Here is a 13,862-nt window from a genome sequence, read left to right as displayed (position 1 = left end):
TAGTAATTAATTTTAATATATATCCGATATAATTGATATAAATTAGTATATAGTCCATGTATATGTATATGTACATAAAATTAATGGATAGGTTGTATATATAAGCGACCAAAACAAAAACTGAAGAATTTAAGCAAGCATGTTTGTAAAATTTTATTGGCCAGCTATTAATACTATAGGGCAAGAACAGTTGGTGGAAGTATATATATCATAAAATAAAATGTAAAATAAAATAGTTTTTGACTAAAAATGGTTGATGTGGGTGTTAGGAGAGAGAATCTTGAAGGAGCATGCACAATGCACATGGAGAGAGGGCATGACATGATAAAAGAAAAGAGTAAAGAGCAAAGAGATTAAAAAAAAAAAAAAAGAAACCATAAAATAATTCCGCGTTTTCCGGCACAGCTCAAAAGTTCACTTCCACGGTATTCACAATTTCAGACGAGAGAGCTCGCGCCGCACGTGACATTTCCTCCCTTACCCCCAGCACCAATTTTCTACTCTCTCTCTTTTGTTTTAAAAAAATATTTGTTAACAAAATAGAAATAGAAAAAATAATATTCTTATCTTTTTAATGTGATGTTCATTAGTGGGGAGAAAAACAAGGAAAAGAATTGTAAATATGTTTTGTGGAGATTAAAAAAGGGAAGAGTTTCAGTTGAGTGTAATTTGGTCAGATAATATTGCTAGGGATCTGTGCACTAATCATCAGCTCCGTATTTATTCCCTTTCTTAATTTCATGGCTAATGCCGTCGTCAACTGCCTACTGTTCCTATGTCAACGCTCTCCTTACTATTCCCATTCCTCTCGTAGTCACGTGACCTTTTTTCCCCACGCGACACTCTTTTTTTTTTTTTTAAATTTTAAAACTCTACAATCTACTGTTTCGACTTTTACACCGTAAAATTATGTAGCAAGTTACTGAAATTGAAGAGGAAAAGTGATTTTTTTCCTTGTAGAACTTTGTGTTACCCCAAGCTATAGATAATAGATAACAATTTCCGAGTTCTCTACATGTCAATTATGTTCTTTTTCGCTTTCATTTCTAAAAGTAGCAAAGCTGGTGATTACGCTCATACAGTAACATAATATATCTTTATCTGCATCTCTCTTATAGGTGCGGGGAGGAATTTTAGCTGTTAATTTTAATTATATAATATATTAATTAAAATTAAAATACTAATATTTTAAGAATATTTAAAGAGGTTTTATAAATATTTAGGAAAAAAGTGTTTTTTTAAACAGTGTTTGAATTATATAACTAACTTTTAGTTGGCAAAAAGGTAATTTAACATTTATATTCTTTAAATAAAATCTTAAATTTATAATAGAAAAGACTAACCTGAAAATTTTTATTCGAATAATGGACTGGCTTAATTAGTTTAAGTCTTCGAGCAGAAAAAAATAGGTTAGACAAAAAAAAAGTTTTTTTCCTGGTAGAATTTATTTTGAGTAATTAAAATATCCATATGTGATTACAATTCCTACTACTCTATTAATTAATATTTTCATTTTTTAACTTTTCATTAATTGCCTTAAAAATTTTAAGTAGGTGGAAAAAATAAAATATTTATACACTAAAATTAATCATTAAAATTATATATATGTTATTTAATTTATTTTTAATATATATTTTATATTAATAATTAATTTTGATATACACAAAATATGATTAGTAAAAAAATATTTGATTACATATTTTTTAAGAATAATATTAAAGAGTTAGTATAATTTATTATTTTTAGTTAGTAATTAATTAATAATATTTAAAGTATTGATTAAAAGAATAATGTTAGACTAATAGACTAAAAATATTAGATTTATAATTAAAAATACTTGTATAATGTTTTTATTTTTTTATATTTAAAAAACAATAAATGGAGTATATTGAGTAGTACGTGATCAGCTGCTGTCCTTAATTACCGTATAAAAACGGCGACGTGTGGCACTGCATAAACCGTTTACATTGGGGTGGGAACTAACGGCGTTACCCGCCGCAACGACGTTTGTAAACGGAGTTTGCAAGTTGACGGATTAGAAAACCAAAAGCAAAATAAAGGAGATGAAAATGGATGGAGAAAACACAGAGAAGGCGGAACAAAACTATATATAAAAACAACTTTCATCTCAAATTCTCAAATCAACAGACACACAAGAGAGAGAAAGAGAAAGAGAAAGTGAAAGAGGAGGGTCCGACCCGAAGCCTTCTCTTTCGCCGCAGTGCTTGTTTTCAGAGCTAACAAAGGAATCCACGGAGAAAAAGGAAAGAAAGAAAGAAGATATCTCTCTCTCTCTCTCTCTCTTCTGTTTCGACGCTCTAAGATTCTTATTCTTCACTTCAGGTGTGCTATTTTACACCGGATTCCACTTCAGGTGCTATTCCAATTCATCCTTAGCTTTGATTCTTTCACTGTTACACTCCACAGTTTTGTTTATGGCGATTCTTACTTGAAATTAATTTGAATGTATTTTTTTTCCTGTTTCGTCTTGTTAAAGTTGCTGATTTCTTAATTTTGGTGTGTTATAAGCTGAATTGTGGTAGCTTGCAAGTTTAATTTCTTCAGCGACAGTTACTTTTCTCGGAAATTGAATTTATGTGTAGTTCTGATTTCAGATTCGCTAAATTCTCATCACGATTGACGATTTTGGAGCCAAACCGCTTAATTCTTCAAGTTTCTTTTTACGGAAATCAATCATGCGAGTTTCCTTTGATGTAAACAAGCTAAGCCATCTATCGTCTCGTGCAGAATTGTGATTGTTGATTACGAACGGAGAGCTTAGATTAATATAGGAACTTGGAGAAGAAAATTGAGTAGGTGCGATTGTGATCTTAAGCTTGCTTTGGACTTGAATCTAAACCAAGGAGCGAAGAAAACAACGGTTTCTGTTAAATTCGGATCTGAGGATCTTCCATCAGCGAGATAGTGAGATCGAAGCTTGAAGCTCTCAATTCCAGCGCTGTCTTACGAATTCAAGCCTTTTTCACGTGGTAACGGAATTGGATTCTATGTGAATTGAGATTCTGGAAGATTGAAATTCAAAATTCCGTTGAATTACCAGGAAGGAATAAGAGGACGACACGAAAGAGACGGAAAAGAATAGCAATATTTTTCTGGTTTTGATGATGGAACTTCCTCAAGCGCGGTCATTTGGAACCGAAGGTATTTAATATTTATTTCCACATGGAAACTGATCCTTACTATATTTTTTTCGTTAATTTTGTTTTCTGAATTTCCGTTCGATATGTATGACTGTGTGAGATAGTCTGATTTATTTTTCTTTTTTCTTTTTTTCTCTCCCTTGCTGAAAAACGAGCAGGAAGAAAACCTACGCATGACTTTCTGTCACTCTACAGTAATTCAACTTCCCAACAAGATCCACGACCACCTTCTCAAGGTACTCCCGCTTTTTTCATATTTTTTTATTTTTATTTTCTGATAATTATGAAGGGGGAAAAAGATGATATACAGTGAGTGTTTCTCGGTTTTGGTTTAGCCATGTTTTTTTTTTTGACGTGGGATCGTGGTGGCGTAAATATCGTATGAAATTATGCATCACGGTGTGTTTTTGAAAAATAATTGAATTTTTGAAAGCGGTTGTGTATACATCATGGTTGTTCGCGCACGTGACTGCTATTTAATCAGGGATCTGGGCCATGAATCTTATGGCCTATGGCATTTATTAATTTAACAAAATTTCCTATGGTCCTTTTAATTCGTATTTGGAACCCGATCGATGCTTTCACGATCCATTGGAAAAGTGTCAGTCACGATGTAATTAACACCGTCAGATAACGGGGCCCAGTTCGGAATTGGACTTGCAGCTGATTTGACGTTTCACATCAGGCCAAGCCACATAGCATTCCTGTTTCTGTTTTGTTTACCTTTCCTTTTTTCTTTTTTCTCCATTTCATGAATCACGATTCACTAACACATCACCCTCAGCTCCAGGTAGCTTTTTTAACCTTTGAAATTTAAAACGAGAGACTTTGTTACGTTTTTATGTTCGTTCTTTGGGCGCTGTATATTTCTTTCACTTTCGGTTTACTCAAAGAGGAAGGTTCGTCTTTTTGCTGAGATAAATGTGTAGCCTTGATTTTGGAAGAGTCTGGTAGCATGCAATGTATTTGGGACCTCTGGGCTCTGGTTTTGCTTTCTCTCAGTTTTGTCCTGGTGTACATCTCTCTTCCTCTATCATACACTGACGCAAGTAGCTTTTACCTACTTTTAAGTTGCATGCGATAAACTTCGTTATGAATAATGCAGTTTTTTTTTTGGTGTCTCTGAATAATGCAGTTTGGTACTTTGGTTGGCCTTAATTATTTCTCCTTTTAGAATAAGTGATAATTTAACAATATGTTCGGGCTGATACTATATTAAAGAAAAGAAAACGGTTGTAGTAATTTATTTTATTCTATTCTCACGTATATTTAAACTTTTACTACACAGTTTAACAGATCGAGTCGTCCTCTCCAAAAAAAAAAAAAAAAAAAACAAAAATAGATCGAGTCGTAGACAGGACTTAAAAAATTATCAAAACTAGCTTTGGATAAGTGAGAAAAGTAGTAAAATAAAAATATCAAAGTCTAATAATCTTTATTATTATTTTATAATTTTATTTATTTTGAAAGATTTTTTTCTGTAATTTTTCATCCGAAGTACAACTAGGTAATAGCTAAAATACAAGTGATCCATATTATTATTATTATTATTATTATTATTACTATTATTATTATTATTGTTATTATTATTTCATTTTCTATCCCTTTTTAATAGTTTCTCGGATAAACTCAACGATAATATGGATTCTTATGTTTTTATTAACTTTCTGTAAACAGGAAAGAACTTTCATTTTCTGCTTTTGCCTTTGAAGTAGTACTAATATTTTTCTTCAGTTAAAAGTACTTTTTAAAACGTAAGAGAAGCCGGCTTATATTAGTTATGGCTATTGTGTTCAGTTATCTGTACTTGGTTCTAGCTCCATTATTGCTTGCCAAAATAACCATAATAGAAGCCCTTAAGAAGAAATGAATACGATATATAAGAGTTTTCATCATAATCTTCTTTAAGCTCTAGTTCTTTGCTATGACATTCGCTTTGTTTAAAATTTATCGTGAATGCGGGAACGAGTTACAGCCTTGTGAAAATTCACGCATAGGAATTACTCTTAACACTTCCTTCAAAATAAACCAACTTTATTATGAGGGTATCTTAAATACTAAATTGTTAAACATGAGTTTATTTATTGGATACTTTTTTACTCTTTTAGACAAGGAAAGTTAAGAAAGCTTACTTTTAACACATTTTAATAGCCCAGTGTCCTAATAAATTGCCTCCTTCATGTGAACAGGAAGCTACCTCAAGACCCATGATTTCTTGCGAGTAGAAACGAAAGCCAATACAAAGGAAGAAGCCTCGGACGAGACATCATCGACGGTTCAAAAGCTACCACCTGCAGCACCACAACCGCCACCTTCTGTTGAGCACCACCAGCACCTCTTGCCTGGAGGGATTGGAACTTACAGTATTAGCCACATTTCTTATTTTAATAATAATAATAATAATAATAATAATAATAATAATAATAATAATAATCAAAGGGTTCCAAAGCCAGAGGCACCCCTTTTCACTGTGCGTCAAGCAACTAGCACGGATAGAAACGATGAAAACTCCAACTGCAGTTCTTATACCTCAAGTGGTTTCACTCTATGGGATGAGTCTGCAGTTAAGAAGGGAAAGACAGGGAAGGAGAATAATATTGTGGGCGACAAGCTTATTCCCGGAGGTAAACCATAAAGTTTCCTTCTATTATACGTGTCTTATATTAAATGTTTCCCACCAATTTCCTGAGAATAATTTCCCCCCGGGGGTTGGGGCTCTGTACAATGTAACTGCCATTTACACGTGCATGAAACCTAACCCCGGCCCATATTTTTACGTTAAAACAAGAATCAATTCAACCAACCACCTTTCTTTCTCAATTTTGTTCATTTATAATATGAGGAGTACTAGGGGTCAACAATTTTTGTGATTTGTAGCCATCAAATAATTATCAATGATGTTTTTAATGGTGTAAGATTTCATCTAATGATATAAGAATACTTATTTTTCTTTTACTGGTTACACGGCCAGAATTTAATAAAATTATTTACCTTTGATTTTTTCTTATAATATTATATACCGTAGTTAATGAAGTGCATGTTGTCGTTGTGTACTGTATGTTAACTGAAAAATTTGTATATTATTACTCAGACAAAAATGTTTCTCGCCTATGTGCTTTCGCATTTATTGTTGAAGAAAACAACTAGGCCAAAACTCATATATAATTTAGGTAATAATTTAGTCAAATATATTAAATAATTTTAAGGTTCTCAATTATTTATCACTCATTCAAAAATTATTATGTAATATAAATTTTTCGAAACGTTGACTTCTAATTCAATAATATGATTCCAAAGATACAAAATTAGGTAGAGTAATAATTGTCTTTATTTATATCCATAACTTGAAATGTTCCTAATGAATAATTAATATATTTCTTTTCAATTTTAGTTGTTCATTACTTGAAATTTTGCATACTTACTTTCGGTATAAACTGGGTAAATCAGGTTACATTGTTTCAAGGTTTTTAGAGGAGATACAGTTTTCAAGTGTAATGGTTTGGCTAATAGTACTTGTCTTCATATAGAAACAATCATCACTTTCCACTTTGTGTGTATATATATAGGCATCACCTAGAGCTGATGGATCTATTAATCTTGGTAAAATAGTATACTAAATATCAAGTTCTATATATGAAATAATGGTATTAATGCTTGACCACTTTTCTCTCAGAGACACAGTCTGCCAAGCAAGGGCATTGGACGTCCACGGAGGGAACGCCACAGTCCTTTTCTAACAATCGTCACAACAGCTTCAACTCTCGCTCTTCCTCTCAGTAAGTCATTATGTCTCTGCCTCTTCTCCCATGATTTTGAGTTTCTATTACTAACACTATTTGAAAAAGATTATTGAATAATATATACTTGGCTTTGTAACTTGAGTTGTTAATATTTGTTGTACTGGATTTATGGGTTATGATTCAATAGGACAACGGGACAGAGGAATCAGAGTTTCATAGAAATGATGAAGTCAGCAAAAGATTGTGCCCAAGATGAAGAGCTAGACAATGAAGAAACATACTTTCTTAAGAAAGAGTCCTCGAATCCTGAAAGAGGTATGTATATAACTTGGAATACTTTAGCTGGCCCAGTTATTGTTTGTGTTGAATTTCTCCTATTAGCTAATACAACTAACGTAATACTTTGTAAGTACTCGAAAATAATGTTGATGTGTGCTTTGAATTGAAGAAATAAAGAAAGGAAAAATGTATACAGTACTCGAAAATAATGGTCCGCCGCTGTCTATCTTCAAATTTCTGAACAGTAGTGTTTCTTTCTTCTTCTTGGGACTATAAAAGACTGCTTGGCTGATTTCTTAGAACTCAATTGAGTAATTGACAATTAAAATTAGGTGATGGCTTCCGTTGAATCTCTGTGACGGCAACAATTTTCTGTTTTCAGAATAGATTTTATGATATAGATTTAATTAATATGTGCTCTGAAAACCATTCTTAGTAAAAGTTTTACATTTTATTTTAATAAATACACAATAAACATATTAAAAATTTAAATTATATATTTTTTATTATAAAAAATTTATTAATCAATAACCTTAACATGTGTCCTCCTTAAACCCCTGTTTTAATACAATTATACTTCTTGTTTTTTCCATTATTGTCCCAGGTAATGGGATACGGCTTTGTTTTTGTGTTGTTATGTATGCCATGCATTTTCGTTGTTTCTGATTTTTATATTACTGCTTACAATCATAAGTAAGTAAGAAGGAATGATCAATTGACAATTGCACACAGCTACATTTTATTGTCCACATATATGTCTGCTTTGGTTTGAAATTTTCTGACTAGGGGATTAACGTAAGCTGTTGTTTACAGCAGAACTCAGGGTGAAAGTTGATGGAAAGAGTAGTGATCAAAAGCCAAACACACCAAGGTCAAAACATTCAGCAACAGAACAGCGGAGGAGGAGCAAAATTAATGACAGGCGAGTATTACCTATCTTGCATAAGATGTCTACCTCTATAATAACAATAATAATCTCATGGAACAACTGAATTCAAAATGCAGATTCCAGATGCTACGAGAGTTAATTCCACACAGTGACCAAAAGAGAGACAAAGCATCTTTTTTGCTCGAGGTGCATTCACATTCACATTCTTATGTATGTTATGACAGATTTTTCTTATTTATGTGTTCTATTTATTATTAATGCTTTATTTGAACTATATGTAGGTCATTGAGTATATTCATTTCTTACAAGAGAAGGTGCATAAGTATGAAGGTTCATTCCAAGGATGGAACCACGAGCCAGAAAAACTGATGCCATGGGTAAATAACATACGAACTGCTCTTATATGGTGTGAGGGATTTTAATTTTTGACCATGGTTGTTTGTTTTCCAGTGGATAGAGTCATTAGTATCATATAGGCAGTTTAATGCATATGCTTCTGAATTCAGAAATAACCATAATGATCGTCACATCTTTTATCCAAAAACTGATTTTCAATTCTTCATTCAACATAACGCAGAGGAATAATGACAAGCCAGCAGAGAGTTTTGAAGCTTGTGGCACAAATAGCGGGTCAGGTCCATCACCAACCTTGCTCTTTGCTTCAAAGATCGATGAGAAAAATATCACTCTCTCCCCACCAATTACTGGTAGTTCTCAGAAACTAGAACCTGGCTTGAACACAGCAACTCCCTTCAAGAACATGGATCATCCTCCTGGAATAACAAACAACACTTTCCCAATTCCTATTTCTTCACCGCCAAACTTCTTCCCTCCTAGAAAAAGCATTGGTCTAGGCGAAATGCCTCACGTCACACATAGACTTCCATCTGATGCAGGGAATGGCATATACCAACCTTCAGTGGAGTGTCAGACTGTGACTGCTACTAATGAAAAGTTGAAAGAGAAAGAGCTCGCTATTGAAGGTGGTGCCATTAGCATATCAAGTGTATACTCAAAAGGGTGAGTATTTACATTATTATTTGATTGTGTTCATGGATAGAGATTGGATGACTGTATAAACCTTCAACCACAGCTAAAATTACACTTGACTCTGGCACGGGACCAAATAAATGATTAGCAAGAGTTATATTTTACAACCATAATTTGGACTTATTTCATGTCTGTTATGTGATGAAATTTTACACTGTATAATTTCACTTTGATGTGGTGCTGCATTTTTTTTATATAATATATTAAAGGAAGTATATTGAACATGGGCCAGGTTGTTGGATACACTTACACATGCACTACAGAGTTCGGGAGTGGATTTGTCACAGGCTAGCATCTCAGTGCAAATTGAGCTTCGTAAGCAAGAAAACATTATCAGACCAACTCTGCCAATGTCAATGTGTGGCATTAAGGTAAAGCTCACTCTCCAGTTCCCCTTTCCATTTTCTAATTTGAGTTCCATACTTCCATATTTCTAATTTTAATGATTTTTCTGTCTAGGGCGATGAAGTTCCTTCTAACAATCAAAGGATGATGCGCTCTAGAGTTGCTACCTCTGGGAAATCTGACCAACCAGTAAAGAAGCTAAAGTCTTGCAAAACCTAATTCTGCCCTCATATTATTCATTCTTTCCTTATTATAATAATCTTTATATTAATTATTATTTGGGGTAACTTTTTCTAAAATTAATTTTTGGAAGGGGGATCAAATGATTTATGTCTTACTGCTGGCTTATTATCCAGCAAGGGTGAGATAGACTGTACATGTCGTGTCTTGTTAGTTTGATGGGATCCATAGGCTCCCCCCCCAAAGGAGAAATAATATCGCATTATTTTACTATCTAAAATTATATCAATTTCAGAGGCTTCCATACTAATTGAGAAGCTGCTTTTTTAATCAAGGCTTCGATTCATGTAAAGTTTGTAAACCTTTGGTCCTTTATCTGTTGTGTATTTCTTTAACTTCGATATTTGTGGTCCAGTGGTCTGGTTATGATAAAGAAACTTATTGTACTCTGATCTTTTTACTTTTAGAATATTTCTGTAGTAACGTAGGGTACAAAGCTTTGTAAAATTGTACATGACATTTACAATTGTGTAAAATATAAATAACTTAAGCATAAAATTTGAAGAAAAAAGCCCTTCCTTCTCATGTCTACATCCTACAAGCAGGCAGAACCGCAGAATTTTTCTCCCACCTTCCCCTCCCCCTCTATTTTAAATATTCATAATTAATATTCTATTGATATTCTGTTTTGTGTTTACAGCTTTAACCTTATGTCGTGGGAAGATTGCTAATTAATCTTCAAGCACCAAACATTTTTGTAAACAACTTGTATATTTAAATGAAAATTTAATTTTCTACAATATATGCAATTATGCATCATAAAAAGGTATAACTTGATTAACTTAATGTTAGTGAGCAAACCTTTTCGCGAAAAAAAAAAAAGAAGAATCGCATTGGCTTTGCGGCACTACTTATGATTACTTTAATAATTAGTACTCAAATTACAGGAGGTAACATGTCAGAGAACCATCATCAATTCATCACTAACTACTAAACTTAAGTACTTTCTAAGTAAAAGGAAGATATAGTATATATTAACGTCAACCGTACCATCACCGTCAGATTAAGGTAAACAAGATTGTCACTACTCGATTTAAGAAACGCTTGGAACTGAGCAACATTCAATCGCTTTAAGATCAAGCATTTGAAGTTTGAACAGAAAACCATTAGTATTATGGTGAGTGGTGACACTATTTCCTGATTCCTAAGTGAGGTTTCTTGGATCACTCAAGCTGATTATAGTTGTTGAAATTTTTATTGGGATCTACTTCAGATTCAATTTCCCAAATAGATTATTCTCTCGCGTTCGACTCCATTGTTCTCTGTCCGAAATGCGTTGATTTGACAAAATCCATTAATTGGCACACGTGCTCAAATAATATAGTTCCAAACTCCAAAGTTTTATTGCCTCAATTTTAATTCAATCTTTCTTATTGAATGTGTAAATCCTAATTTGGCAACCACCTACTGGATTCTCAGTTTCGGGTGGTGGTGGTTGTCTGCCCACCTTTTGCCTGTTCAAAAATTAGGAGTTGGAATTATTCTAGTAGATTGTTTGATCTGGTGATCCACTAGTACTACTAAATGAAAATAAATACAATGGACTACAAACAATGAAAATGACTTGAATTTGCTACTTTCAATTGTGCTGCTAACAGGAAGGTAGAGCGCAACAAATGACTCATTTACTTTTTCTCGGTTATTTGGAACATTTGGTTCGAGAGAAACAGACGAATCTTTAATAACAAGGAGGCAACTGCAGAGGTGGTATTTCAGGAATCTTTAAACAGTTATAGAAAATGGAATAGTCTAGATCCTTTTTGTTGTTGATGGCAATGTCGGAGATGACATTAAGGAGATTTTTGTCTTTATTTTCTTATTCTTGTTGAATTGTTGACTTATTTGTCGCTCCACTTTATTGTGTTGAGCTCTCTTATTCAAAAAAAATTTGACTATGTTCAAAATGGGAGAATTGTAGAGAGTTTCCGTAATTACATAAAATATGAGTTTAATTTTGATTCGTTTTAACATTTTTAACTCTTACCATATATCAAACAAAGGATATGATCTTTGTAGTAACATATGAAAATAAGGGAATTAGATATTTTAAAATAGAAATGGAAGGAACATTAGAAAATTATCAAAAATTTATTATTTTTTATCATCAGTTAACTATCAATATTTAAAAGTATGAGATAAGATACGTTGTTAGATTATTAGACTAAAAGCAAGGTTAAGAAAACTGAATCAGTCATCGAACCATTCTAACTATTAATTTAATAATTTATTGGTTCAACCAATTCGATCGTGGTTCAACAAAAAAAATCGTTTTATAATAAAATAATAAAAATATAAATAAACCCCCTAAAACATAAACCAATAGTATCATCTCATTTAAATACAAACTATAAATATGCCTACAGAGAAGATAAAAAATACATGCATACCTCTCCAATTGAAACAATGACATGATTCTTCATCAATTCAAGAGAAACAAGACATCGAAAATCATCAAGATAACAGGCGTCTGATGATTCTTTTCATTTGCGACTTGTTTGCTGGATTTTGAAGAATGACCCTTTCCTCCTACAGTATCATACACAACTAGTTTTTCAATTTGAACATAATTTTTTATCTTCTTCAATAGCATGGACATCTTTTGAACTGAGCAAGAACTAGCTCAACCTTGATTCATAGGTAGAATTAAACAACATGAGCAAATAGTGGCATTGATTGAGTTGAGTAATGAGTAAGATCACTATGATGCAAATATATACAAACCTGCTCTTTAACTTCATCGTTTTTGTGCATTAATATAATACCATATATGATGATATTATTTTAATCAGAAGGCTCTCGAACCTTTATTTTAATGTGTTACTAATTATTATTATTTTATATAGTCTAAGCTTCCCACCTCCTCAATTTCGAAGTACTTAGTCATAATTTGGTCCCTTTCAAGAACTTGCAAAAGATTAAGCCTCTCTCTGAAAATTGATGGATTATTTGGGAAAAAAAATAAATTGAATTAAAGGGGAGATTAGAATAACAAACCATGAAAATCTTACTACAATCAGCAACGAAGGTGAGGAAATCCTTGGCGGCTTGAAGAGTGTCCCTTAAGTGAAGCGTGGCTTTGAAAGTGTTGCGAGGGATAAGAGCATGATTCAAGTCTCAACAACAATTATAGTTTAAAAAAAATTAATACCTAGAACAAGATGCTAGAGCAGCGCAGATCAGCAGCAAGAAGGGGAGACGGGGATAGGGCACGACCAAAGGACTGAGGCGGTGGAACAGAGCTGGCACCGGCAGGACAATGGCTGCGCGACGGAGGCAGGAGGCGAGGCTGGTGGTTTCAAAGCTCAAGCATGGCTGCACGATGGAGGGGAACCACGTTGCGACGGTGGCTTCGAAGCTCCAAGCTGCGATGACGGCGATGGCTTGCCGGTGGCTGGACGGAAGTGAGGGAGGAGCTCGATGACGATGAGAGGAAGGGGGATGGCCTAATGGGAGTGCTGTTTTGGAGAGTTAGGGATGGGACGTTGGGTAGGGTTCCTCAACCCAAACGATGGCGATTTGGTGAAATTCAGAAAACCGGCCGAGTTGCGATTCAGTTTGACCGACCGGTTCTTAGCCGATTCGACAGGTCAATGACGATTTTTAAATTTTTCGATTTTGACATTTATCTGAACCGTTTTTTCTATTGGTTCAACCGACCGATTCGACTAATCAGTTCGAATCGGTTTTCATAACCTTAACTAAAAAAACTAAACTAAAAAAATTAAATTGATTACTAAATAATAACAAAAAAATAATAAATTTTAATGACACTGTCATTTTTCAAAAAAACAATTGCCAGCGGTGGAACTCCTTCAAGGTCCAGCTCAAAAGGAGACTAGGTGGAGAATAAAATAAAATAAAATAAAATAGCCAACGGAAGGGTGATATGCCGATATGCCGCATAAAAATAGTCAGATACTGAAATACCAGTATATCATGCTTCAAACTTCAATAAAAATAGCCATCTCGATAATACGTCAAAAGCAATTGTAACTAAGCATTATTCCTCCATCCACACATCCAATCATCAATGGAGGTATAATGGAATAAATCAAACGCCCAATTGGACCACTTTTTAACTAGTGGCTGCCTCTGGTTGTTTTTTCACCCCTCTCTGGGGATGGTGGGGGTTCATATAGTGTCTAAGGAATGAAACAA

At 33.5% G+C, this 13,862-nt stretch overlaps 1 protein-coding gene and 1 long non-coding RNA gene across 7 annotated transcripts; one reads left to right on the top strand and one right to left on the bottom strand.

Moving 5' to 3' along the window:
• Positions 1-2,068: 2,068 nt before the first annotated feature.
• Positions 2,069-10,090, top strand: LOC112722628 (transcription factor BIM1). 6 transcript variants are annotated; one of them, XM_025773723.3, is made up of 12 exons: positions 2,069-2,374; positions 2,616-3,162; positions 3,320-3,397; positions 5,351-5,785; positions 6,835-6,937; positions 7,089-7,216; positions 7,994-8,102; positions 8,186-8,255; positions 8,351-8,446; positions 8,647-9,089; positions 9,352-9,490; positions 9,579-10,090. In XM_025773723.3, the coding sequence occupies exons 2-12, from the start codon at positions 3,123-3,125 to the stop codon at positions 9,681-9,683; spliced, it is 1,746 nt and encodes a 581-aa protein (XP_025629508.1). In that variant the 5' UTR covers positions 2,069-2,374; positions 2,616-3,122; the 3' UTR covers positions 9,684-10,090. The 6 variants fall into 6 exon arrangements, with proteins under 6 accessions (XP_025629508.1, XP_025629511.1, XP_072063391.1 ...); XM_025773726.3 differs by having other exon boundaries at positions 2,072-2,374; positions 7,997-8,102; XM_072207290.1 differs by having other exon boundaries at positions 2,076-2,374; positions 2,749-3,162; positions 7,997-8,102.
• A 1,816-nt stretch (positions 10,091-11,906) lies between these two features.
• LOC140176401 (uncharacterized) lies at positions 11,907-13,860 on the bottom strand. Its single transcript, XR_011867751.1, has 3 exons — positions 12,853-13,860; positions 12,699-12,778; positions 11,907-12,230 (listed from the first exon to the last, which is right to left on the bottom strand). It is a non-coding gene; the product is annotated as an uncharacterized lncRNA (long non-coding RNA).
• Positions 13,861-13,862: the final 2 nt, after the last annotated feature.

Source organism: Arachis hypogaea, chromosome 11 (assembly GCF_003086295.3).
Source record: "Arachis hypogaea cultivar Tifrunner chromosome 11, arahy.Tifrunner.gnm2.J5K5, whole genome shotgun sequence".
NCBI classification, from domain to species: domain Eukaryota; kingdom Viridiplantae; phylum Streptophyta; class Magnoliopsida; order Fabales; family Fabaceae; genus Arachis; species Arachis hypogaea.
The sequence above is the reverse complement of the archived record's forward strand: the minus strand, read 5'-3'. Positions and strand labels throughout refer to the sequence as shown.